Raw genomic sequence first — 26,058 nt, 5'->3', positions numbered from 1 at the left:
AAGTTCGGTTGAGAGAGCTCGGTCCTCGTCAGAGAAACAAGAGGAGGGGAGGCGTGGCAACAAACAGCACCAAAACATAAACAAACAAATGAGACGAAGACGTTATGGCGCCCGAAAGACGAACTGCTGCACAGTGTTTTATGGTGAGCTTCGGAGGAACAAGTCCACTTCTCCAGGCATAAGAGGGAGAGGAGGAAGGGTGACACGTTGGGCACGCCCATCGGGGGTGGGGGCGCTTTGTTTACATCCGGGCCCCTAAGGTGGGCGGAGAAAGTCCTCGAGCCCGAGGAAGGCGGGTCATGGCCTGCCCTAACGAAATGAGTGGGGCCAATCGGCTTCGTCTGCTTAAGCCACGCCCACCGCTGTTGACAAGATCTTGTTTCCCTTTTTTCCTTGGAGGCGGAGGGAGGCGACGCGCGTGACGTCAGCGCGCAAAACCCGGAAGAGCGTTCCCAGGGACGCCGAGATGAACCATGGAAGATGAAAATCCTAGAGCGGCAATACCGCCTCCAGCTACTTGCTTCCGGTGTAAAATCACTTGGGGATTTTTTTTCAGGCCCATTATGAAATATTTTCCTAATTTCAGGAGGCTGTTCCCCGCCCTGCTAGCTCACCACTGCATATTACCATGTCAATTAAAACAGAAGCAGAGTTTTGCATCCAAGCAATGTCAAGTGAGAGATTTAAAATATAGTTGAGCTGCAGTCAGGAATTCGTCAGGTGCAGCTCACCCCCAGCTATACCTGTGCAATTTTTGCCATCGGTCTATTTGCAAGAGCTGGATGTCTCCTTCAGCTATGACTTTGGACCTTTCTTTTAAAAATGTGAAAACACCCACCGAATAAAACTGGTGAAGTCTTAAAGGAGCCGTGACCCTCCTTCATTTGGTGAAACAGATCACGTCTATATTCCTCCTACACATTTATTCTTAAAATCTATGTGCCCTTTGTACATTTATGTAGTTAGCAGGACCCCTATATCTGCATTATCAGTATCCACAGTTTCACTTATCTGCTGTCTTAAAAGAAAATCCCCAGAAGTCTTTTCCTATACATAACGTGGTAAATGTCTGGTAAAGGCTCCCCTTGACATTTAGTCCAGTCGTGTCCGACTCTAGGGCGCGGTGGCTCATCCCCGTTTCCAAGCCGTAGAGCCGGCGTTTGTCCGAACAGTTTCTGTGGTCACATGGCCAGCGTGACTAGACACAGAACGCCGTTACCTTCCCACTGTGGTGCTACCTATTTATCTACTTGCATTTTTACGTTTTTGGACTGCTAGGTTGGCAGGAGCTGGGACAAAGCGACGGGAGCTCACTCCGTCCTGTGGATTCGATCTTACGATGGCTGGTCTTCTGACCTTGCAGCACAGAGGCTTCTGCGGTTTAACCCGCACCGCCACCACATCCCTATAAAACGACTAGAGATGCATAATTACCAGAACAGGCCACTAGATGGCACATGAGACCATGCTTTGAATGGAGTCCTAACCAAAAATACCCACTGGGATCTCATTCTACCATTAGTTTGTGCCATTATTGTTGCATCGCTCACAATGCGTCCTTGCTTTCTGATTGTCACCCTGGGCTGTGGTTCTTGTGTTCACCAAATAAAAGAAACAAAATAATCAGGAAGGGAACCAAAAAGCTTTTGTTCATTTTTATTTCATTGCTAAGTATCCAGGGGCCACGTTTGCAAAGAAAAATAGCTCAAGAACTTTGGGTAAAAAGTTGGCCTGCAAGAGCAGCCTTCCCCGTCCATGTAACCCCCTGGTGTTGAACTTAAGGTGCCCGCTGTCATCACAAAGCCTGACAATACCTAGGGTGACTGACAGAGGGCGCTAGGACTGGGGACCTCTAATAAAGAGCGCCATCTACTGGCAGAAGAGAATAATCTTCTGCCTTTAAAAGAATGTGTAGCATTTATGAATTGGTCATTTAAAAATAACCCTTTTTAATAAACTCTCCTAAGAATTGGGACTGAAGAATAATGGAAATAAATATTGTTCCCTTATCTTATCAAATGGGGAAAAAATACAACCAAGAAAAGTACTGCATAGTATTTTAATTAAATACAGAAAACCAGCATTTAGCTGTGTGAAGACTCAGCATCTCTTCAGTATACATTTCATTTCTGAATAGAGAAATCTAAAAGTTAAGAAAGAAAGAAAATAGACCTAGTATTATATACTCTAATAGGGCACACTCCAAGCAAAACGTATTAAGTACTACGAAAATACATTATCTTCCATTCGGTTCAATAATTTACTTTTCTTAAAAAGTTGTGAGGTCACCACGAGAAATTTTTATACAAATTCATTACTTTGTACTAAACCAACCGCCTCCCCTCCCAACCTAGACACAAAAATCCCACTGTCCAAAATTAAAATGTGGCATTGTGTGTGTGGTTTTTCTTTTTTTAGCCCTGTTGTAACAACGATGCCAGGGAAAGTTTAGGTGGGGAGACCAAAGTGGCATGAAAGAATATGAATGTATACACTTTTTTTTTTTTTAACAGAGTATGCTTTACAGTCCTAGTAATGCCTACAAAAAGTCACAGGGTATGTCACAAACGAGTATAAGGTTGGAATAAAGCTGTTTGGATACAAAAACCAAAACAACAACCCACAAGTCTTCTACATTAAAAAAAAATTAAAAAAAAAATAAAAAGTGTACAAGAAAGCGAATAATTGCATTTCCAAATGACCTGCACCCAAATTTTGTAACTTAAAAGGAGACTGAAAATAACTGCCTTTGTTAAGGCGTCCTCCTCAGCAGACACAAAGGGCTTTTCTGGGTGGCTGGAACAAAGGGTTCCCCAGTTTCTTCTGTCCTCGTAGGCTACGGCGCATGGCGAGCTTTTTCGGGTTTTTATGCTGGGGTGCTGGGGACAAGCTTTCCGGCTGGACCCCGACATTCCGGGCCAAACCACGCCTGGGTTTCTTGACAACCGGCCCCGAATTGGATTCCTCCAAAGTCCTTTTGAAGTTGGCTGCGGACGGAATCCGTTCCGACTCCTGGGTTTTGGAGGGTTCGCTCAGAGGCACCTTGAGAGACTTTGGGTCCGTCCCCGCATTCCCAGAGTTAGAAGGAGAGAGGGTCCCCGGTGGGCTTCGGGTACACACCTCACGTCCCCTCAGTCCCGGGGGTCTGTCGCCCTTCTCCTCCCGCAGGGCTCCTTCCTTGGAAGACGCTACCAATAAAGGTAGGTTTCCCTGGCCCACTTCGCCGGGCAGCTCAGGCGGTTTGTTCAACACGACAGAGCTCCTCATGAGTAAAGGGACAGTCTCGGGTGAGCTCAGCTGCGGCCAGAGGTCCTCTTCTAAACCCTGATGGAATACAAAAAGAGAAAGAGGTTTTTATCTTTTGAATCACCAACCTTTGTCCAAAGCAGCAAAGGGATATTGGACAGATAATATTAACTTAAGGGGTTAATATTTCGGCTTGCCAATACACTTCCTGTCACTGACTCCCATGAGAGCCATTATGAAGCGATGCCACAAAGGGAGACTGCAATACAGTAGGACCCCCATATCTGCTGGGGACTGGTTCCAAGCTCCTGAGAATACTAAAGGCCACATAACAGCAAACCATACACACACACAAAATACAGTAAAACGGAAAAAAGCAGAAAAAAATTATTTTCACACACATTACTAGAACTAACCACTAGATGGCACAAGTGACCATGCTATGTATTCTTCACTAACACGTATTCATAGCATGGTCTCTGGCTCCCTCTAGTGACTCATTATGGTAATATATGTGAAAACAAATTTCTCATTTTTTTCTTTTACTATTTTCAGATTGTTTACAAGTGAAACTGTGGACACTGATCCCACAGAAACAGGTGTCCTACTGTATATGTCTGTTGAGATACCATTTGTTAACAAGCTGACATAAGAGAAGGAAAAAAGGGAAAATACTGAAGCACTTTCAAAATTAGCAGATCTTTGGAAACTCATCAGGGAGTTTCTGACAGTTTTTACAGGTCCAAATGAGGATGTTTTTCTTTTCATCACACAACATGTGTTGCTTGTTTTACTTACCGTCAGGTGTGTCGTGCCATCAGCCATTGTTGGATGCATGAGCAGTGTCAACAATGAAATTGCCACTACAGGTACTATCTGTATTTAATTTCCCTAGAATTCACTACCACCAATTTGCACCCCCCGAATGGTGCATATTTTATGTACAGAGAAAGCCCTAGATACCACTGCTGCTGAAGTGAGTATGGTGCAGAGAAGCTTATACTATGTGTCAGTCTTTAAGATGCCACGGGACCATCAACGTTTGACCATTCACTTTGTTTCTAGAGAAACCTAGAATGCATTCCATATCTTCTCGAAAGACAAAGACCAAACAAACAGGTTTACAAAGATGAAGTCTGTCAGATAGACAAGTTTGTATATACTCAGAGCTAACTCAGGTTTCCGGCTGTCTTAATTTTGATCTTTGGACTATTGTGGTATGGCATCTTGACTACTACATTGCACATGATAAAGGACGGTCCTTGAAGAGGTCATCGTTCCGATCTTTGAAGCCCTACAGAAGTTGAAGCGAGGACACATGAAGGACCATTTCCTCTTCTATACATCAGGCTGGGGTGAAGAATTTTCAGAAGCCTCCAAGGTCTTCAGCTCCTTCTTAGGGAAGTCCACATCATCACCGCCCAAACATCTACAGTTCCCCAAATTCCTCTCTTTAAGAAGACAATCTGTTTTTAGCAGCGTCCGCCAAACCCACAAAATTTGGAGGGGCTGTTCCTGTTGCTTTTGGCCATCTGAGATGTGTTTCCTTTCGACAGATCAAAACTTGGGGGTGTTTCTATCAAGCATGGGGATCTTTTAATTTTTTATTTTCTTTTATTTGTATCTCTCTCTCTTTTGTTTGCTGCCTCGCAGAGTTTGGAAATATCCCTTTTTGGATTATAGTTCCCAAACGGGTGCAAGCTAGCTGGGTGGCGGCAGTTTTGGGAGCCGGAATCCAGAACGTAACTTCCCCAAACTCTGACGTGTCAGCCTTTGCAGGAAACGTAGAGTGCTTGTTTCTTGCCTGCTGTGGCTTCAGCAATGGGCAGTTCAGCCTCCCGTATCTTGGGGCGACCACCTTGGGCTTTAAAGCAAAGGTGGAAAAGAGTGCAACCAGAGAGGAAGGTGAGGGCCATTTCCAAATATACTGCAAAAAGGCCAGGTGATGCAGCTCACCTTCTCTGGGGTCCGACATGCGATGCGCCCTTTCGGGATAACTCAATCCTATTCCCTCTCTCTCACCCACCTCTCCCAAACCCTGTTGCTTGGTGAACAGGTTTATTAGCAGAAGGAAAAAGCTACAGTCCGAGAGAAAGCCCCACTCGGTCTCAAGAGGTTTGATTCCCATGTCAATAAGTACAGAGAGGCTGGTCGGATAGCTCTGGGGTTTAGATCTCTGGCTGCAGAGAGAGGGAGGTTGGGGGTTCAATTCCCACCCACCCACCGGCATGCCTCTTGCAAGTAGAACCAGCCTGCGTGACCTTGGGCAAACGGGCACAGTCCCAGGAATGCCCCCCAGAAGAAGGGAAGGGTCAACCACTCCGGAGCACAGAACTGCAGTTCTTGAAACTTGGGCGAACGTGTCCCCCCAAACAAGGCACACAAACACACACGTAAAATTCCAGCAAAGACTGATTGGACATTATACACAATAATGGGAAATTATACACAATAGGGTCTCTGCTCTGAAACGTTTCGTTAAAGAGGTCCCACTTGTTCCTTCTATACTTTAAATGCACTATTATTCATGCATAATTATATACATCAGTATTAATCACATTTTTTGGGTTAGGCTGAGAAGAGGCAACGGGCCATAGGGTTCCTCTGCTCAGCTTCACACTAAGCTAGACCCTAGTTGTGGTTTCTGAGCTGATTTAATACCGAAACCACCGCACCAGTCTAGCTCTTGCGATACCCGTGAGACTCATCTAAATGGTGCAGGATTCTTTCCCTCCCACCCATGAGCACGGAAAGGATTCTAGATCTAGCTACAAAAAGAAAGCAACTGTGCTGTTGTAACCCACTTACGCTCGATGGTCTGGACCTCGAGGGAGGAGACCGGGCGAAATTAAATACTCTCAAGATCGTCCGGTAAGACCAGTTCAGCTGCTCTCTGAGAGCCACCCAAGTTAAGACAGGACGGGGGGAAAACAAAATCTCCCCTTTCTCATTCACGGGCATTTCCACGAAAGAACCAACCAGGTTGTCTGGCGAGGTCCTTCAGATTTTGAATTGACTGATTCGAGGCAGAGAACCGAGCCACGTGAATCATGAGGCCTCCCCCCCCCAGTTCCCATTAAAGCATCGTGGGCCAAAAGACCTAGCGGTGAAACAGCATCCGACACCACTGTAGGTGGTGCCCAGATGTTCTTGGACTGAAACTCCCAGAACTCTTCACCACCAGCTGTGCTGGCCAGGATTTCCGGGAGCTGTAGTCCGAGAATGTCTGGAGGACATGAGGTCGGGAACCAGTGTCCTACGTCAACACCCTGGTTCAACTTTCTCCCCCATTCCAAACTCCCAGGTGGGTTTTGACCTGATACTTCGGAGCATCAGCCTTCCCTACAAACACACAATCCGGGATAAAATAATAATACCTGTCCTACGTTACAGGGTTTAGGCCTCCTTTAGGAGACCAAAGAATGTTACTTATCCCGAGAGCTCAAAAGAACTAGGTTTGCAGGCTACAAAGCCCAGAATCCACAGCCAGCATTCAGGGCTTAGAGATGGACTACAGCTCGGCTGGTTGGGGGCTTTTGGGAGCTTTCATCCAAAAAAGTAACTTTTCTACGCTCTGCTCGGACCCCCTATATCTTTGTGGCTCATTCCAGAACAGATCCAGCCCATCCTCTGTAGGACTACGTTTCAAGGATTTGAAGAGTACTATCCTATCTCCCTTCAGCCTTCTTTACTCAAGGCTAAACCAATGCCCAGTTCTTTCACCCTTTCCTCATAAGGTTTGGTTTCCAGCCCACCCACCCCTCCGGATCATCCTTGTTGCCTTCCTTTGAATTTGTTCCAATTCGTTGGCATCCTTCTTCAAGTGTGGTGTCCAGAACTGGACACAGTACTCGAAATGAGATCCAACCAGTGTTGAATAGAGGGGAACTAGTACCTCACGGGATTTGGAAACTAAGCATCTGTTAATGCATCCTAAAATAGGATTGGCCTGTTTTGCAGCCGCATCACACCTGTTGGCTCATATTCCATTCCAAGATGAAAAGGAGTCTTCCCTTGGGGTCAGTGGGGCTTCCACCATGCTCCACGCTTGCGCCTCACGTCCCCGGATCCGTCCGGGTACCTCTTCCCGAGCCTCCAACTCGACATGCATGCACTTCTTCCTGCTTTCACAGAAGGGGCGCCCCCTCCCAGAACCCACAGCCAGCATCCAGTGCTTAGAGCCGCCAACCCCACCTTCCTGACCCCTCCCCAAAAATGCACAGAGGTCCCAAAGCTGTATTGCTATGATGTTTATTCTCCTCTGCACCTCAGTCAAGGGTTCTGCCTCTGGATCATTACTCTGAGCAATCCGAGGCCCCACCTGTTTCTTGCCCCCGTCTTGCCTTGCGCCCTCTGGCCTCTCCTTCTCCACAGACACGGTCTCTGCGGAGGACAGAAGGCACCCAGTTACTGAAAACGTTCTCAGATCACAACACACGCTTACCTACTATTGGAACACGCACAACCGTCATGTTTTGGTGGACGATTGCCATCGGCCTTTAAAAAGCACTGACCAAGGAAAATGGGATTCAAAATACACAGAAAGTACCAGGTGCTGAAGGCTAGTCCAGCGCCTTTCAGGAGCTCAAAATGCCTTCCTTTTCATTCAGTATTCTGCAAGCCTCACAACCATCCTGTAAGGCGAGCCAGGATTATCAGCCCTAGACTCTACATGGTGGGGAGGAAGGGCTCGTGCAAGGTGGGAGCTAAAGCTAAGAGAGCCTGTTATTTGCATAAAGCAAACGAAATGAGTTAAAGGCAGAGACAAATTTGGGACCTCTTCATTAAGCATGTTGCTTAGCTGGCTGGATAGCTCAGGGGTTTAGGTCTCTGGCTGCAGAGCCAGAAATTGGGAGTTCGATTCCCCTCTGTTCCTCCTTCGAGGAGAGCCAGCCTGGGTGGCCTTGGGCAAGCTGCACAGTCCCAGGGCACCCCTGGAAGAAGGGAAGGATCACCACCCTTGAGGATGCTTACCTATAAAACCGTAAGAAAGGGTCGCCATAAGTCAGAATTGACTTGACGGCTGATGATAATACCTATTATTACCTGTTTACAGGTTGCAATACCATGCTACAATCCTGTAAATATTACCTCCAAGCTACAGACACCAGAACTGAGAATGAAGAGAGACAGAGAGCGCGCCAGACCTAAGCGACGGCATATATTTAAGAAACCAGAAATCCCACACAGGTGAAATGTGTGCCTGTTGGATTCCATGCAAGAGCAGATGGGAGTGGTCAGGAAGGAAGGGACTAAAAGCAGTTGTTGTTGTTATTATAATAATAATTATTATTATTTTGGATGACAACATCCCAAATCCCCCCCCATCAGCCACAACCACTGATCATTTTGGCTCGGAGATTTGAGGATTTGAAGTCCAAAAGACACAACTTTGCCAGACTTTGAGAAGGACGGGTCACTCCGTCACTCTTTAATAGCCCACTCGGTTTCTGTGCTTATCCCAAAGAAAGCAAAGAGCTTGAGCATCGCCAGTGCATCACCTCTGGTGACTGTCATCAGCTGTGGACTGCCTCTAAGCTCCGGGTTTTTTCCTCTCCCTACTTGTTAGGGAGTGTCCACAGAGTGCAAAACCAACAGAAGCCTCTGCTCTGTCCCAAACTGGGAAAGGCGAACCCTCTGGCTCTAAGCCCTTTTGTTCCGGACTTTATCCTTTGGTTCTAAAGCACAAGAGGAAGGCAGGGGGGCAAAATCTGGCTCTTTGGGCTTAGAGGCACAGCTTCCTATATTGTTCAGGGGGACGTACTTTTTGGAAGATACTTTTAAAAAAGGAGGCGGGGGAGAGTGCCAAAGAGAAAAGGAGGGAGCAAAAGAAGAAGAAGAAGAAGAAGAGGAGGAGGAGGAGGAGGAGGAGGAGGAAGAAGAAGAAGAAGAAGAAGAAGAAGAAGAAGAAGAAAAAGAAGAAGAGGAAGAAGAAGGAGGAGGAGGAGGAGGAGGAGGAAGAAGAAGAAGAAGAAGAAGAAGAAGAAGAAGAAGAAGAAGAAGAAGAAGAAGAAGAAGAAGAAGAAGAGGAAGATGATGATGATGATGATGATGATGATGATGATGAATGGAAGAGAGACAATGGACATTGAAAAGAGGGGGGGAAAGAGAACTGGCAAGGAGAATAAGTCTAGGAAACAAAGAAAGAACAAAAAAAGAAAGAAAGAAAAAAGAGAAGAGAAATTTAGAACATAAAGACAAGAGGAAGGAATGAAGGTAGGAAGGGATGGAGGAAGGAAGGAAGGAAGGAAGGAAGGAAGGAAGGAAGGAAGGAAGGAAGGAAGGAAGGAAGGAAGGAAGGAAGGAAGGAAGGAAGGAAGAGGGCAAGAGCACAAAAAAGAAATAAAAGAGGGAGGAAGAAGGGGAAAGGAAGCCCACCACCTCCTTTATTAGCTGCATCTGTACAGAGCATTCAATGTCTCATCTTTTCCATTTTGCCACAAAGATCGCTGTGGAAAAGCTCCAGGGAACATCAAAGCAGCAAGAGCTATTCAGAGCCTGTTGCGGTAATTGCCAGCTGCTTCCAAGCGCCCCACAGCGTGCGATTTCCCCCCGCCACTCCGCCGACAACAGGATGGCACAAAGGGTTTCCAGAAGGCTCCGTTTGGACAACAACGGCCGAAACACATACACACACACAAAAAAAAAAGGGGGGGGAGGAGGAAGAGGAAGCACGATCTTTTGTATTGTGAAGGACTTTGCCCGTTGGATGATAAAAACAAAGCAGTCCAATGAGCAAAAGATGTGATACACGAGCCTAATAAAACCAATTAAACTAATGACAAATGGACGGCTTCTCTGTTGTGCTAAGGTGGGAAACGAAGCTGCTGGGAAGAAAAACGTCTTTTGTCCAGTTGTTAAAGGCAAACTTTTGAGTCACTTGCAGTGGTCCCTTAAGTTACAAGAGGGCAGACGGAGCTGTAGATCTGGTCCTAGGGGCAGAAGCTCATCCGGGCTTCCCCAGTCCCCCAAAACGAGTAGAAACACCCTAAAGCTTTTTTTTCCTACTGATTTAAACAGGAGCTCTCTCTTAATCTGTGTGCTGTAGACAAGTTTGGAAGGACGGGCGGGGTCTGTTTTGTTGACTTCTTTGCCCAATTGTTTAGGATTGCCCTGAGATTTACTAAAGAAAAAAAATCAATCAATCAAGGTAGATTCACGATAAGCCCATGAGGTAGCTCAGGGCTGAGTTCAAGACTGACAGACTGACTCAAAGTCACAAAACGAAAAGGGGGGGGGACCCAAAACTGAAAGTACCTGGAGAGCTAATTAAGCTTCTATTATTATTATAATTATAATTATTATTAGGAACCATTGCCCTAGAGATAAAAGTCCATGAGATGAACACCAGCACGCCTGAACCTCATTCTCCAGGTTTGCAGGATCCATCCTGGAATTTTAGTTTACTTTCAGCTCTTGTGAGCTCACCAGAACTAAATTTTCACTTTTCTGCCTGTATCCTCATTTTCACTTTATGGAAGGGCCTTTGCAGAATTCAAAATCTTGTTTTGCTTTCTCAGATGATACTGCAAGCCATCTCTCCGGGGTATTGCTCAGTCTTTGCTGGAACGGATGGTTGTTAATGTTAGCTTAAAGTTCATGCAAGCTGGCAATTCCTCTCCCCCCCCCCCCCTTTACCTTGACAGGGGGAGTGGAACAGCGTGAAGGCGTCATCATCCACATTTCAGGGCTGCTGTACGACGGGCCCTCGGCCAGGTTGAAACACAGCTCCTCGTCGCTTTCCGAGCTGCTCTGATGGCTTCGCCCCGAAGAGATGCTGATGACGATGGCGCTGGTGTTGTCCGCCCGGAGCATGCGCTGCCTCCACCGCCCCAGGGCCCGATTCACCAACATTTTGGCCAAAGACTGCTGGTGCTCTCCCTTGGGTGATGCGTGCAGAGAGGAGGAGAAAAGAGAGGTTACTTACATGTGACTCTGGTTCTTCGAGTGGTCATCTGTGAATTTAGACTTATAGAAGTCTAAGATGGAAACAGGGATTCTTGCCGTTCGTCTCCCTCGCACCTCCCCCACCTTAAGAGCTCACTCTTGGGAGAGACCTGGAACTCACACTGACCATAAAATATTTCTTCTCTTCATGGTCTTGGCACATGGAAATGGCTTCTTGTGGTGGGATCATGTTCCATAGTCCGTCACTGCCCAGAATGATATACTTGTGCTTTTGAGGATCTAGGGTGTGTACGCTTGTGTCGGGTTCAGGAGACACGACAAATTCGCCGCTGTAGAAATCGTAGCTCCACAGATCACCTGGATGGGAAAGGGGTCAAAGGAAAGCCAAACAGAGACACACAGACTTTTATTTAAAGAAAAAGGGCCCTCGTTACCAAGGATAGAGCGTTGATGGCACCAACATGCTAGGTAAAGGTAAAGGTTCCCCTTGACGTGTAAGTCAGTCGTGTTCGACTCTAGGGTGTGGTGCTCATCCCCGTTTCCAGGCTGTAGAGATACTGTATCTAAAAGCGCAGTATCTGGCACAGTCCCATCACTCTCTCTCTCTCTCTCTCTCTCTCACACACACACACACACACAGAGGAATTCCCATCCCCTGCTTTTGTTTTGGAAGCTACATGGTTGAGGTCACTCCCCACCTGAGTCTGCTCTTAGGATGATTGACGTGGAACAGGTTACACAACCCCATTGAGGTGTGGTTTGGTAGAGCGGCTGAAGGGTTCGTAAGCATATCCACCTGCAAGGAAGTCTTACACCTGCCATGTGCTGGCAAGGCATCGGCCTGGGGAGGCGGAGGCTGCCAAGAACACGTTTAATTGCTCTTCATGGGAGGATGGGGGGGGGGGTGCTCAAGTCCCGCTAGAGCAGAAATGCAAAAGGAAAAACAGAGAGAGAGAGAGAGAGAGAGAGAGAGAGAGAGAGAGAGAGAGAGAGAGAGAGAGAACGTGCATGCCGACAACTATCTTTCAGCTCTGGAAGGAAGAACAGGACCAGCAGAGAATGGAAAGCCCCGAGACCAGTGGGGTTCCCCCACCTTGAGTCACCCAAGGGTTCTCAGACTGCAACTCCCAGAAACCCCCTGCCAGAACAGCCTGGTGGTGAAGGCTTCTGGGAATTGCAGTCCGAGAGAACACCTGGGTGACCCAAGGTGGAGACCCGCAGCCCTGGAAAACAGGGGAGCAGCTGAGATTTCCATTGATCACAGCAAACAACACGTGAAGGAACTGGGAGGGGTCGTTCTACAGAGTCTGGCCCTTTCTTAAGCCTTCAAAAGCATGACATGCAAGGACATCACTGCACACAAAGATTCAACTCGAACAGCGAAGGGAAGGACCAAAAAAGGCCCGCTCTGACTGCTCTCCTACTTTCCTTTGACTGCTCAGGTCTGCAAGAGCCGACTGGTTCTCTTTTTTTCCCTACTCTTTGATTCAGCCACTCTCGTAGGGGCCACTCTGCTCCGGTTAGTCTGTTCAATGTGGTGAAGAAAAGGACAAGGGAAAAAAGAGTTAAGAAACCGGCCTCTCTGCACAGTATCTAAAACTGATCTACAGAGAAATATCGGAGCAATCTGGGGCAATTCGCCAAATTTGCTTGTTGTAGGTCCGGAACAGCAATACCCTATCTTTAAACATTTTCATTAAAAAAAAAACCCTAGGCAAATATTAGCTATTTCAAGCTTAAATCAGGTGACTTCTTATTAGTTATTTTAGAGTTACTGGAGAGGGTGAACTGGTAAAATACTTATCTGTGTCCACTGCTCCCCCACCATACACCATCTGATTTTCCTATACTGTGTTCCTCCTCTGACTTACTCATTTTGTTCTAAGGGAGAAAAGGCCCCAAAAGCTGTAACCGGATCACACCCAAAAAGGTCTTATCCGAGCCAATCCACCACACTTCTAAAAGCAAGAAGATTTCGGGTAACCGGGGACACAGCCCGCTTTTAAGTGGAGCAAGTGCCAACCGTGTTCAGATTTGGTTTTTCAGACAGACTGCCGAGAATTTGATCCATTCTCATTTCGACTTCGGCACGCTGGGCTCCGTCTAGGAATAGAACAGCCACCATGTCTGCAAACCAGCGCCTGTCACTAAATTGAGGGCATCACCAAAGCTGTCATTTCGGGAACACGTAGGAACACATGTCATTATGTGTTTTCCCCAGGTCACAGTCAACAGATGGCGTTTCCCCTCACCTTTCCCTGGCATAAAGTACACGGCGCTCATTATTTATCAGGTCAGACGAGTTCATGGAAAAGTGGGACAATAAAGGCGTTGTGGCGGTGAGCGCACACCTTCGAGGTTCAACCAGAAACCGCTGTCAAGAGGATCTCCTCGGATCTGAGATGTAAATGTTCTTCCTTTACAAAAACACCCCCTGCATGTAGAAATCTAGCATGGCAGAGCAACAGCTCAAAGTTGAAACAGACATGTAAAGGGAAAGACAAGACGTTCTCACTGTTTGCACGCTCAAGTTCCAAACCTCTCTCAGGCCAGTCGCTCTTCCTTTCTTCGTCAGCTTTAGCCTACTTTACAGGGCTGTTGTTCAGGTTAACAAGGAAGGAGGGAGAGATGCAAAGACAGCATCTAATTTATTTCTTACGGAACATACCGTATTTTTCCGTGTATAAGATTATACTTCTGTCTAAAATATTTAGACTAAAATTTATACACAGAAGTAAGCTGAGGAGAGAACAAAAACAAGGGGAGGGGAAAGCAGGGATCGAAGCGATCCTGCAGCACTTTGATCCCTTTCCCCCTACACTTGCTAAGCCCCACTTAGATTTCTTAATTTTGGATTAGAAAACTGGGAGGCATCTTATACATGGGGGCATCTTATACATGGAAAAATACGGTGACAAGGATGAGAAATCACGGTCTGAAGGAAAGAGGACTGTGCTGAGAATAATGAACTCTTGGCAAAAGAAGCCGAGATGGGAATCTCTCTCTCTCTCTCTTCTATTAAAGAAGAAAATGTCACACAATCTAAGCCCGAGAGGCCCCTGGAAGAGGAAGAAAGGGAGGAGAAAAGAAGGGATGGAAGAGATTTTTGGCAACGTAAACAGATCCACAGGTGTGCAAAAGGGAACACCACAGATTTAAGCTGAGGCCGCGCAGGCCTGGCTTTGCGCACCGAAACAGCCACGGCTCTTTCTGTTTCCGATTATGTCACGGTGTTTGTTTCATCGGGCATTTGTTTCCAACAATGGGGGAAAAGCAGAGGGGGAGGCTGGGGAGCAACAGTGTGCATGTGCAAGAAACGGATGAGCAACAGATCGAGAAATCAATACGCGAGCAGAAAATCTGTTTTGGATACACAGGGAGTCTGGGAGTGGGCCAGGACGACGAACGTTTCAGCTGTGGCTTCGTTCTTGCTCAGAAGGCCATCCTGGGTCTGAGTAATATCCTCTCCAGCACAGGCTCCCATGGGTGAAATCCCTACTGCCCCCTCCCCAAAAACCACAATTCCCTTCCCACGGAAAACTAGCATGAAAGGGTTCTTACCCACACATCTCCCTGACAGCCTAGATTTCTCCAGGGATTCAAAGGAACATCCATTCTATCTACAAGGTTCTAGACATGAAACACAGAGATGGGTTCATCATCTCTGTAAGATGAAGGTCTCAAACGGCTAAGTATGTGGAGTCAGAGAGGGAACCTACACACATCCTACAAAACCAGCCAATTTCTAATTTCCTGTTTGCAACAAGACCCAAATACACCAACTGATGAACCAGCCTGAGAAAGAACCACGGGAGGAAAAATAATTAACCCGGAAATGGCAGAAACTTCCAGGATTCTTAAAAATCGCCACTTTCTACGCAGTTCCAGAAATAATGTCCATAATATTCCATTTTCCAGGAGTCAAAATGTAGGAAAAAGATCGGGGCTCTTATTAGCATCCCCCCACTGAGCTTACACAAGCTACCATTGCTTAGCCTCAGCCCTCCCGTCTGTAAAATGGGAGCACAGAAACACACACACAGTTTCAGTCCCATAGAGATTTCCATAGAGACCAATACTTGCAATTTATTACAAATACGTGGCACGGCCAACACACACACACACACCCCGTTTCCCACCCAGCCCTTTCAAGGGCACACCACAAGGGGAGGGGGACTGTCATGCCAAACACCCAACACCTTGCTCACTTTTCAGGAAGCAGCATTCCTGATGAGACAACACGGGTGGGAGCCCAGTTCGTCTTCGCATTAATTGGGAACGAGAGGCGGTGACCATATCCCGGGGGGGGGGGGGGGAGGGATTCGTTAATTCTCAGACCGCCCCCCGTTTCTCAGACGCGGCGGCAAACTGGGAGGACGGAAGGGTTAAGTTAACTCAGCAGAGTGTATAATTAAAATACGAACCATCTGCTGCGCTCCATCTGGCTTTCATTTCCTTACAATAGGAATAAAGGGGGGGGGGAGAGAGATCCATTTTTTTGCCTTTTGCGCTCCCTCCCGACAACTAGATTTCTGTATCGTGCTCGGCCGAGGCTTGCTTTGCTGTTTTCAGACTTGCCGCTGCCTCTACTTCCCCTTTAAAAGCATCTCCCCCGGAAATAAACCCAAGTGTGCAATATTACTCCGGACCCCCGCCCCCCCTGTGAGGAGGATCATCTGACCCTAGAGAAGGGGGAAATGGTTGTTGTTATACTGTATTGTCAGGTGCCGTCAAAGTCACATGAATGAATAGCCTCTCCTCAACTGCCCTGCTCAGGTCTTGCAAACGCAAGCTTGTGGGTTCCTTGAAGGAGTCCGTCCATCTTGCGTTTGGCCTTCCTCTTTTCCTGCTGGTTTCCACCTTTCCCAGCATGATTGACTTCTCATGATGCGCCCGAAGTCGGACAGCCCTCAGTGCCAACATTTTTGCCTCAAGGCTTGATTTGACGTAGGGACCCCCTCGTTGGGTCTCTTTGGCAGGGGAAAAGACGAGCATATAATGTGGGCGAAGGAGGAGAAAAACCAACTTTTTCTCTTCCATTCCGAAAACCCAAAGCACCAGTAAAGGTTGGAGGACACGCAGCAGAGATTTTAATGTGGACCCATCCCCTGCTTTTTTCTGGTCCGTTTTCAATGTGTTTACCAGTTTGGTGACACTATGAGAGATCAGGGGCTCCCCACCTTGGGTCACTCAGGGGTTCCTGGACGGCAGCTCCCCAAAACCCCGGCCAGCGCAGCTCGAGAGACTCGTGTTCAAATCCCCACTCAGCCGTGAAGCTCAATGGGTGGTCTTGGGCCAGCCGCATTTTCTCGGGCTGGCCTACCTCGCAGGGTCACTGTGGGAGTGTGAAAAGGGGGAGTTACACAGCCCTGCACGCCACATCTTGAGCCTCTTCTAGAAAAGGTAGGCTATTAACATAACGAACAAAATGGCGAGCGGACTCGGAATAAGAAAGCTCCGTCTGTTTCAGGGTCTCCAGGAGGCCCTGAAGGGAAGGCGGTCTGGCCTGGCTGTCGCAGGAAGCCACTCAATCAGAACAGACCACGTCTCAGAAGAAGGAGGAGGAGGCCGTGTCCAGCGTGGCAGAGCGGCGGGTGGCCACAGTCCCCCCCCTTCCGGATTGAGGACCGATCCCGAGAGGGAACCACCAGCGAAGGCGGCCCCATCAGGAACCCGGCCATCCACCCAAAGCACCGCCCGGCCTCTTCTCCCGAAAGGAGGGAGCTTTTTGCCACCTGCGTCCGAGAAGCAGGAGGGGCGGGCGGTGGGGGGGGGGCAGAAGCAGCTGGGGCTTCCCTCTAGCTCCGGCCGGAAGCGGCGAATTCAGGGTACCGGACGATGCCATCCAATGTATTCCGTTTATCGACTCACGAAGCACTCAGAGAAAGGTTTTGCAAGACAGCAGGACTTAAAAAAAATAAAAAGAATAGGCTGAAAACATCATTGTGTCGTCCACGGCTCCTTACCAAGGGCACGGGCCACGGCCAGGAACGGAATCTGATCGATGACGGTGCTCCGCCGCACGGGGCCGTTGTGGGTCAGGCGAGGTCTTTTCCACACAACCCGATTCACACCAGATTTATTGATCACGCTGAAACAATCGTGGCAAAGGGAGAGAGCGACATAAACGGAGGGAAAGGGGAAAGGAAACAAAAGGAAGGCCGTTAAGAAAAAGGAAATATTTCCGCAGCTCATAAGACACTTAATTATTTCAAACAATTCGCCTGATTCAGTGAATTTAATCCCTTTAGGGATGAACACAATTAACACGATCAGTTAACAGATCCTAATTAATTAAACATGTCCTCGTAGTTTATTTAACATTTGCTCGACTACTGTAATTGTTTTAGTTGATCGGTTTGACTGGGATGATAACCAGCAGCAAAGGGCAAGGAGAAAGAAGGGGAGATGATCATTGACAGCCATAGGGGAGCGGGGTGTTTTGGATTTTGAACCCCCTTCCTGTAGCACAGAGCTGGCCCTGCTCCGTGGGAGGAAGTAGAAACAGCGTACGGCAACCACAAAGTTCTCCTCGTCACTATGACAGCAAGGAAATTAAGACTTCGTGCCTTTCTCACACCTTTGCCTACCCAATTTCGGGGTGTGTGTGTGTGCATGGAAATGCTACATAATACCGAAAAGTCAAAGCGGATCATAAATTCGGATCAGAACAAAGTCTGTTCTAGCCCCACCATTCTACTATTAAAGTTTCCAGATGTTCTCATGAAATGGACGCGTTTGCTCTCATTTCATGATGTTTTCGCTTTGCCTCCCTTGACTAAAACAAAACAAATGCACACCCCGAAAAAGAAAAGAAAAAAGGATGTGGGCAACGTGCTTAATCCTTCAGCAAAACTGGGCTTTCCCCTAGGTTAAGCGGGTAGAGAGTAACAGAGCCAGGAGGATAAAAATCAACAATATTTTAAAAATCAAATGGATAAAAAATTTTAAACAAGTCAATTTAAATCAAAACATCGATTTCTTGATTTAAATTGTCCAAAAATCTGGTTTAAATAAATAAATATCTTGATTTAAATTGTGATTTAAATAAAATGCACCCTGATTGCAGCGTAAATGTTTGAAAATATTTTTTTCCCCATGAACACTGAAGTTGCCCCGGATTATTAAGCAACAAATGTTTGAAAATACATGCTTGTATATCTCTGCATAGAGCAGTTTATAAAAAGTGCGAATCGCAAATACAAAGTCGGAATGGGCTCTTCTCCTCCCAAATGCATGTTTAGAACATGTCATGAGCACCATGTTGATGAAACCTCCTTCTGATCGAAAGAGGACCCGTTTCCCTCCCCCCAAACAACGGGGACTCTGTGGTTCAGCAGGATGCCCCCCCACCTACTCCTTCTCCCTCTACATCTCATTCCATCCTGATCTCATTAATATACAATCTAATATTTATGAAACTCCGCAACCTTTCTAAGCTCCTAAATGCATTCATTATCCCGAACACAGTCCTGCACTCCCATCCTATAATCCAGCACTTCTCAACCTAGTTTGTGATCTAAAAGGTTTGTAATTTTCAGGGGTTAGCCGTTTGCTTTCAGGCAGGATGTGAGCCGCCCTGTAGATAGCCAGATTGCAAATACACATAATCACCCTCATCTTACAGAAGTTTTAAGATACCCTTCCCGTCAGCCTCAGACAACATGGCCAACAGTCAACGGAAGGCAACTTTTTGTTGTTCTCTCCGTTTACCTCCTTGAATTTCGCTTAAATGTTCTTCACCCCGTTTTGCTACAAATACGGCTTCCAGAGGGCAACTAAAACAGGATCTCTGTTAGCAAAGAACAACATTTTAAGGATGTGACATCAGGGAATTTCCTGCAACAGCTCTTCCTACCTAAGAGCATCAAAAGGGGGACGCAAGGCTTTCCTTACCTGCCTCCGAGACCTTCGATCCGTTGCCTCTCCCTCGGAAGTTCGGGTTTGTGATCCTGGGTGACCTCCACGGCCCGGATGAAGTCATCTTTGGGGTCATCTTGAACTCCAAACACGACCCCTGAGTCTCCGACGTGAGCCACGTACATCTTTGAGCCCCGGATGATTACCACACTGGCGGTGGTCCCCGACGTGCTCGGTAGCCCCGTCATCGTCTTTGGCCACTCTGCTGCAGAAAAGGAAGAGGAACAGACAAAGTTTAACTGAGGGTGTCTTTCTTTATGGAAAGACACAGCTTAGATGCAAATCAGATTCAGGGACATCAGATCACCTTGGACAAGTTAGAATTATGTCCAGGCTCCCGTCTAGAAAAGCTTTTACATACAACAGGACCCCCTATCCGCGGGATCAGTATCCACTGATTCACATCTGCTGCCTGCAAAGAATACCTCCCCCCCCCCCACCAAAATACGTGTATACTGTATTTATACATAGTTCCAGGGTGTTGTTATCAGAACTGGCCACTACAGAGAATGCAATGTAGAGCACTGGTTCTTAACCTTGGGTTACTCAGGAGTTTTGGACTGCAACTCCCAGAAGCCTTCACCACCAGCTGTCCTGACTGGGGTTTCTGGGAGTTGCAGTTCAAAAGCATCCAAGTAACAAAGGTTAAGAACCACTGATGTAGAGTATAGCATTCAATACGTCCATGTTTTTCATCATCTGCCCCAGGGGAGAGGGGTTTGAAATCAATGTGGGGTCTCCCTATAGTTACTTTGCTCATTTCCCCTCCAAGTTGACCTCTGCAGTCTTGTTTTTAAACCAGGAGTATTTTCAAAATAAACAAACAAACTCAGCTTCACGGACATAGATGTGTTTCATGTACGAAACAGAGAGCCATCAAAATGCAACGTGTAATCTAGTCTTTCTCATTTGCAACTTGCCTTTCTCAGAGATGATCAGGAGACGTAAACAGTGTGTAGAGAAGAACACAGTCTTGTCAGCGAATCTTCGCTGAAAGCAAAACCAGGCAATCTTTTCTCCTGGATCAAAGCAAACCAATTCTTCCATACGAAGGCCTAATTCCAGGCTAGACCACCAGTCGGAAAACTGTGCTAAAACTTATGTTGCAACTCCCCATTTCGTTTGATAAAAGCATCAGCAACCGATGCGGATTTCTGAACTGTGACCTTTCCAGATTATTCTCCGGTAAAGAGGCTGCAATCCTCTCCACGCTTACCTAGGTGCAAATCCCGCTGAACGATGCCAAGATCTACGTTTGCCTAAACATGCCAGGGCTTGCCGGTCATATAACTCCTACAAAGGCAATCCCATGCCAAGACACTGTCACCTGTCGAAGGAGCAACAGAACAGGTGGACCGACCAAAGAACAGGAAGCAATGAAGAGATGCGCCAACAGGGCCCCTCTAGGAAGGTTTGACTACAAGTCCCACCATCCCCAACCATGCAATCGGAGACTGGCAGGAGTTGTTCTTCAATAACATCCCACGTCATTCTGTACTCAGACAGCATGTGGAGTGGGAGAGGCACCCAACAAGGTCTCCCATCTGGAAACTAACCAAAAGCAGGCCTGCTGAGCTTCAGCAAGGTAACTGTGTCGTGTGGCGTCTGATCTTGCCCGGGATCTTGTCTTCCCTCAAAGCAGAAAGGATTCGTGCTTTTTCTATGCATGCCGATGACATCTGAATGTTTAGCTCTGTGTTGGGAGCATCCAATGTGGCGTCAGCAAGTTAAACTGACTAACAAGAAGCAAAGTAAGAGTAACATGTAATGTCCAGCCCCGTGGTTCTCAACCTTGAGTCCCCAGATGTTCTTGAACTACAACTCCCAGAAGCCTTCACCCCTAGCTGGGCTGGCCAGAATTTCTGGGAGTTGTAGTCCAAGAACATCTGGGGAATCCAAGATTGGGGACCAGTGGCACAGGGAGATTTCTCAACCTGGTGCTCGCCCTGATCCTAGGAAACACGCACCCCTCTTAAATCAGCACCCCTCGGCAAATACTTGGGATCCCAAATTACTATGCGCAGCATGAAGGAAAGAAATCTCAACTCTGAACGCCCCACATGTTTTTCTTTCTTTCTTACGAGCCTGCATGCATGCTCACAAGGCATATGTTGGCCACTTCTCCTCCCACCCCTAATTCAATCCAGGCCTGTTTGTCTGCTAGAAAAGCTTGCAGCTAATTTTGCACTTACCCTATTTTTACAAAAAGCGAGCGGGAGGCCAGGATAGGGAGGGAGCGAAGACCCGGCGGAGGAAGGAGAAAAGGCACCATCACCCGGACGATACGAGATGTACAAATTGTTTTCGAACACCCAACATGCCCAACTGTTCTTTGGCAAGGTTGACGGACAATGACAAATAAGGCTATTCTCATAAACGGGTCTTGTTTTTAATTCAAAGAATTAATGGAATCATAGAATCGTAAAATGGGAAGGGGTCCCCAGGGCCACTTAATTCAACTCCCCGCCAAGGTAGGAAAACACACTAAGGCTTTCACACTGTAGTTTATGCCCCGCACCAGGTTTTCACCATGCTAAGCTGGCGTAGACAGTGGTTTCCAACCTTGGGTAACCCAGTGGGGAATTGAATTCCCAACCTCTGGCTTTGCAGACAGATACACCTAAACCACTGAGCTAGCCAGCCAGCTAATTGACATGCAAGTCATTCCAAATTCCTTTCCAGCTAATTACTATTCTATGCCCTCTTGCTGAATCCAACTCAGGGCAATCAATCCAGGCATAAATCCATAATCACATGGGTAAACAATGATGTATAAAAGGAGGCTCCAACTGGATATACGTGTTTCAAGTGGACTTACGTCGTACTTGAAAGTACCTAAGTAAGACCCTCATTCTGAACACATTTAATTTGAGGGTAAGCCACTGGGTTTCTTGGATAAAGGAACATAGATCAGAATCAAACCATCTGCCTTAGATGCAGAAGATCCCAAGTTCACTCCCCATCAGCCCCCACTGATAGGTGATGGGAAAGATCCTTGCATGCATGTGCCTTAGGAGAACCATTGCTGATGATCAGAGTAGCCAATACTGAGCTACAGTGCACCAATGGTATAGATCAGTGGTCCTCAACCTTGGGCCTCCAGATGTTCTTGGACTTCAACTCCCAGAAATCCTGGCTAGCAGAGGTGGTGGTGAAGGCTTCTAGAAGTTGTAGTCCAAGAACATCTGGAGGCCCAAGGTTGGGGACCACTGGTATAGATAATGCCCTCTGCTCCCAACTAATTTCACAGTGATCATGTGACATCAGTCGGTTCTGACTTATGCCAATTGTTCTGGTTTATGGCGATCCTTCGGGCATTTTTGGGTATTAAGTACTTACAAGTGGCTGGCTATCCTTCCTGCTGAGGGTGCTCTACGACCACCCAGTTTGCTGAAAGCTGCACAGGGGTCAGGAGGACACATCACCCCATCAGATACACACACCTCAGGTTATTTCCAGCCAGCCCCTCTCCCAAGAAGCCCGGTGGGGACCTGAACCCCCTGCTCCTCGAGGCTCTACACACCTAGCTGAGCTGTGCCTGCTCATTTAGTGGAACTCGTTTCTGAGAGCAGAAGACACAGTTACAGATCTGTCTGTCTTGTGCCTATCACTCTAACAGGAGGCGGAACGACAAACCACTGTTGCAACAGCCTTCAAATATAAAGTTTTTTTGTTTGGACATGATTCAGTTTAAGTCTCTTATGTTGCAACAGTTTTAAAAAAACAATCCCAAATGAACTGTACCAATTCTGATCTTGCCCACAAGAAATCTTTAAAGCCAGATTGCTTTTACCCATCTGAATACTACAAGAACAACAAAAATCCACAGAGGCAGGTTATGGGATGGTATGCAGGGTGTTGTCTACCAAACACACTCATCCACAAATCGAGCCTCCACAGATGAGTGTGCAGCATCAGCCCCCCCCCCGCATCCTAAACTCACTCAATTAAGGGCACATTTTGGAATTCAATCTACAAAGTGGTTTCGGAAAGGGTTTCAACGGCATTCTCTCTTTTTTAACATTGAAAACTGATTGACACTTTCCAACGGTGCTTTTCTTTAAAATAAAAAAAAAATTAGACCCCCAACCTTGGGTTCTCATGTTTTTTTCAGGTGTGTGTGTGTGTGTGTGTGTGTGTGTGTGTGTGTGTGTGAAGGAATGGGATACAAGACAAAGAAACAAATACAAAACAAGTCAAGAGAAATCCTTTTTAAAAAGGATAAGAAAAGAAGGGCATGGTGTAGCAATAATCCCAACAGCACACACACACCCCTTATCTAATACTAAGGACCAGCGGCGGGGGGGGGGATAGCTGTCATGCTGTGCCCCATAGCTTACATCCCATGTGTTCCTCCCAAGTAAAAGGGATCCGATCCATCCCATGCTGAACGGGAAGTCAGCACTTAGGTAAATCTCGCTTGGCTGGATGGGTCTCCTCTGGGGGAAGATCCTCAATCGGAGTGGGCCAGGGGCGCAAACCTGTGCCCGCCCGCCCTGGGGGGGGTTGATCCCAGAGTAACGAGGGGGGGGGTCCACGGGAGGGAGTCGTTCCCCCCACACACACACACACCCGCCGAGGGGCGAGACTTACGCAGCTTCTTCCACATGGCCCGGTGGCAGGCGAGGAAGCCCTTGCGCAGCGCCGCGCACACGGCGGCCGGCTCGCGGGAGCGGAAGCCCTTCTGCTGCTTGATGAACGACCAGAGGTGCTCGCGGGCGAAGAGGGCCGCCTCCCGGCCCCCGTGCCCGTCGCACACGGCGAAGAAGGCCACCGAGCGCGGGCGGCGGAGGGGAGGCGACGAGCAAGGAAGGGCGGCGGGAGGCGGCGGCGGCGGGGAAGAGGAGGAGGAGGAAGGCGCCGGTCCCGAGGAAGGCGGCTCGGATCGCGATCGCGCCCCTGCCGCCGCCGCCGCCCCCGCCCGGGTCTTCCTCCCGCGGCAACAGGGACCCTCCAGGGCGCCGGCGGCCCCGGCCTCTTCCTCCTCCAAGTCGGGCTCCGGCTCGACCAGGATCTGGGTCACGTCCTCCATGTATTTCCTGCCTCCTTGGTCCGAGAAGAGGCTCACCCCCAGCGAGTAGAGACCCTCCATGCGAGGGGCGGGAAGAGAAGGCAGGAGCCACGCCAGGGCTTCCCCGAAGCCGCCGCCGCCGCTGCCCTCCCACCCCCCTCGGAGCCTTCCTTCCCCTGGAACGAAGCGACGGTGTGGGGGGGGGGGCTGGAAAGGGAAGAAAGGGAGGCGGCGGAGGGGGGGGGGAAGAGGAGGCAAAAGGGGGCCCTCCTGGGCTGCCCCCCAACCGGGCCTTCTTCGATCGGGGCCCTTTCTCTTCCTCTCCTTCCCTCTTTTCCTTCCAAGCCGTCGCGGCCGGCGACTTTATTGGCTACGTTCGCCGAGGAAGCAGAAGCGGCGGTAGAGACACCGTTCAGACATGCCCGCTTTCTTCCTCTGCTGTTTTCTTTTTTTTTTTTCCCTTCCCCTTCTTCCTCCTTCTGCGCTTGCGCACGCGGGATAGAACGTTGGCGGTGTATCAAAAAAAAAAAAACACGCGCGGGGGCGGGGAAAAGGGCCCCGAAACAATCGCCGATGGAACGCCGGGGAGCCCAACGTTCCAGAGGGAAGCGCGCGCGCGCCCGCCCGCCCGTCCCGTCCGCGTCGAGGGCGCGCGCTCCGCTCTCCCCGCCTCCCCCTCCCGTCACCCGCTCGCAACTCCCCCTCCTCCTTTCTGCCCCCCCCAAAACCTCTCTCTTTCCGCCCCCCTCCTCCCTTTCTTTTCGCTCCTCTCGCCTCCCCACGAGCGCCAATGTTCTTTGGAATGTGCATTTTTAAAAACAGCCCTTCTCGATTCATCTGTTGTTGTTTTTTTTGATCTGTTGACGTTTGCGCCCTCTCCTGTTTACCTACTCAAGAGCCGGTTCCTCTCACAGGTCCGACGGGCCCGTACCTTCCATTCGCAATCGCCCTCCCCTGGGAAGTGGGGTACAGGGAAGCGGACCCTCTGCCTCTTTTTTTCCAAAGGTCAGGGTGCTTTTTCAATGCTGGGAAAAGGTCCTGTTTAGGGCTCAGATTTCCCCCCCCCCAGCATGACGGGGAGTGGGGGGAAATCAGGTCCCTCCAAACCAACTTGCAAGCTGTGTCAGAGGCAAAGGGGGTGTTATTGGCTCTCCCCTTTGAGAAGAAAAGCAGCCTAACAATAATCAAATAAATAAATAAATACAAGCTGCCTTGCCTAATCCACAGAGGTTCTTTGGGGAGAAAATAATGTATTTTCCTACTACTTCTTTATTTCTTTGGCCCACCCAAAGAAAGAAAGAATCCACTTGTTCCAAGACTGTCAAATCTGAGTTGGCAGATCTTTTCCAGCCCCAGCTGGCGATGCCTGGGTAACGTGAAAAGGTCTCTGGCCCAAATACGAACCAGGCCCTGCTTGGTCCCCAAAATCAATGCCTCCAAGCTGCGGGGCTGGTGGTATCAGACCAGAGACCTGGAAGCACCTTTAAGGACAGGCACCTTCTCTGGAAACAGACGGTCTTCCAAGGAGGTAAAGACAGAACAGCAGGAAGACAATTTTCAAATGCTCCACAGCACCTGCTAAGGAAACATCCCAGAATAAATCAGGTTCTTGCCCAAAATGGCTTTAACATCCCAAAATGAAAGATGATGGGTTTATGCCGATGGGTATAAGTAGCAGAATTCTGAAGAAGGGAAATTACTGTAGTGTTGAATAATATCTCCCATTCCTATCAATTGATGTTCTCTAATTGGGACTTAATTTGGATTTAGCTATAAATTCTGACATCTACTCTCGAAGCGTTCACAGAATCTAATAGTGCTTTTCACAACACCAAGGATTTTAGACATCTGCTCATCTTTGCAGCGAAAACTCTGCAATGTGTTAGCAAATACACTGCCTGGGAATTTGGGTGAACGAACAGTAGAATCAAAGCCATGCAATAAAAGTTAGCATAGAGACAATTCAGAGCAGC

General features: G+C 48.1%; 1 protein-coding gene and 1 long non-coding RNA gene across 2 annotated transcripts; one reads left to right on the top strand and one right to left on the bottom strand.

Annotated features, from left to right (window-relative positions):
• The first annotated feature begins 7 nt into the window (after window positions 1-7).
• On the top strand, window positions 8-2,665 carry LOC140701750 (uncharacterized). The gene is made up of 2 exons (XR_012080714.2): window positions 8-143; window positions 400-2,665. It is a non-coding gene; the product is annotated as an uncharacterized LOC140701750 (long non-coding RNA).
• Window positions 2,046-24,746, bottom strand: PPM1D (protein phosphatase, Mg2+/Mn2+ dependent 1D). Its single transcript, XM_020786824.3, has 6 exons — window positions 23,668-24,746; window positions 19,051-19,279; window positions 17,121-17,245; window positions 11,321-11,511; window positions 10,885-11,127; window positions 2,046-3,324 (listed from the first exon to the last, which is right to left on the bottom strand). The coding sequence occupies exons 1-6, from the start codon at window positions 24,164-24,166 to the stop codon at window positions 2,767-2,769; spliced, it is 1,845 nt and encodes a 614-aa protein (XP_020642483.3). The 5' UTR covers window positions 24,167-24,746; the 3' UTR covers window positions 2,046-2,766.
• Window positions 24,747-26,058: the final 1,312 nt, after the last annotated feature.

The sequence above is a fragment of the Pogona vitticeps genome, chromosome 7 (genome assembly GCF_051106095.1).
Source record: "Pogona vitticeps strain Pit_001003342236 chromosome 7, PviZW2.1, whole genome shotgun sequence".
NCBI classification, from domain to species: Eukaryota; Metazoa; Chordata; class Lepidosauria; order Squamata; family Agamidae; genus Pogona; species Pogona vitticeps.
The sequence above is the reverse complement of the archived record's forward strand: the minus strand, read 5'-3'. Positions and strand labels throughout refer to the sequence as shown.

Excerpts from the sequence above, each read along its gene's own strand:
- PPM1D (XM_020786824.3), bottom strand. The coding sequence starts at position 24,166 with ATGGAGGGTCTCTACTCGCTGGGGGTGAGCCTCTTCTCGGACCAAGGA. Across the intron at positions 17,246-19,050 it reads ATCGAAGGTCTCGGAGGCAG|CGTGATCAATAAATCTGGTG; the intron begins GTAAGGAAAGCC and ends CGATTGTTTCAG. Across the intron at positions 3,325-10,884 it reads GTTCCACTCCCCCTGTCAAG|GGTTTAGAAGAGGACCTCTG; the intron begins GTAAAGGGGGGG and ends GTATTCCATCAG.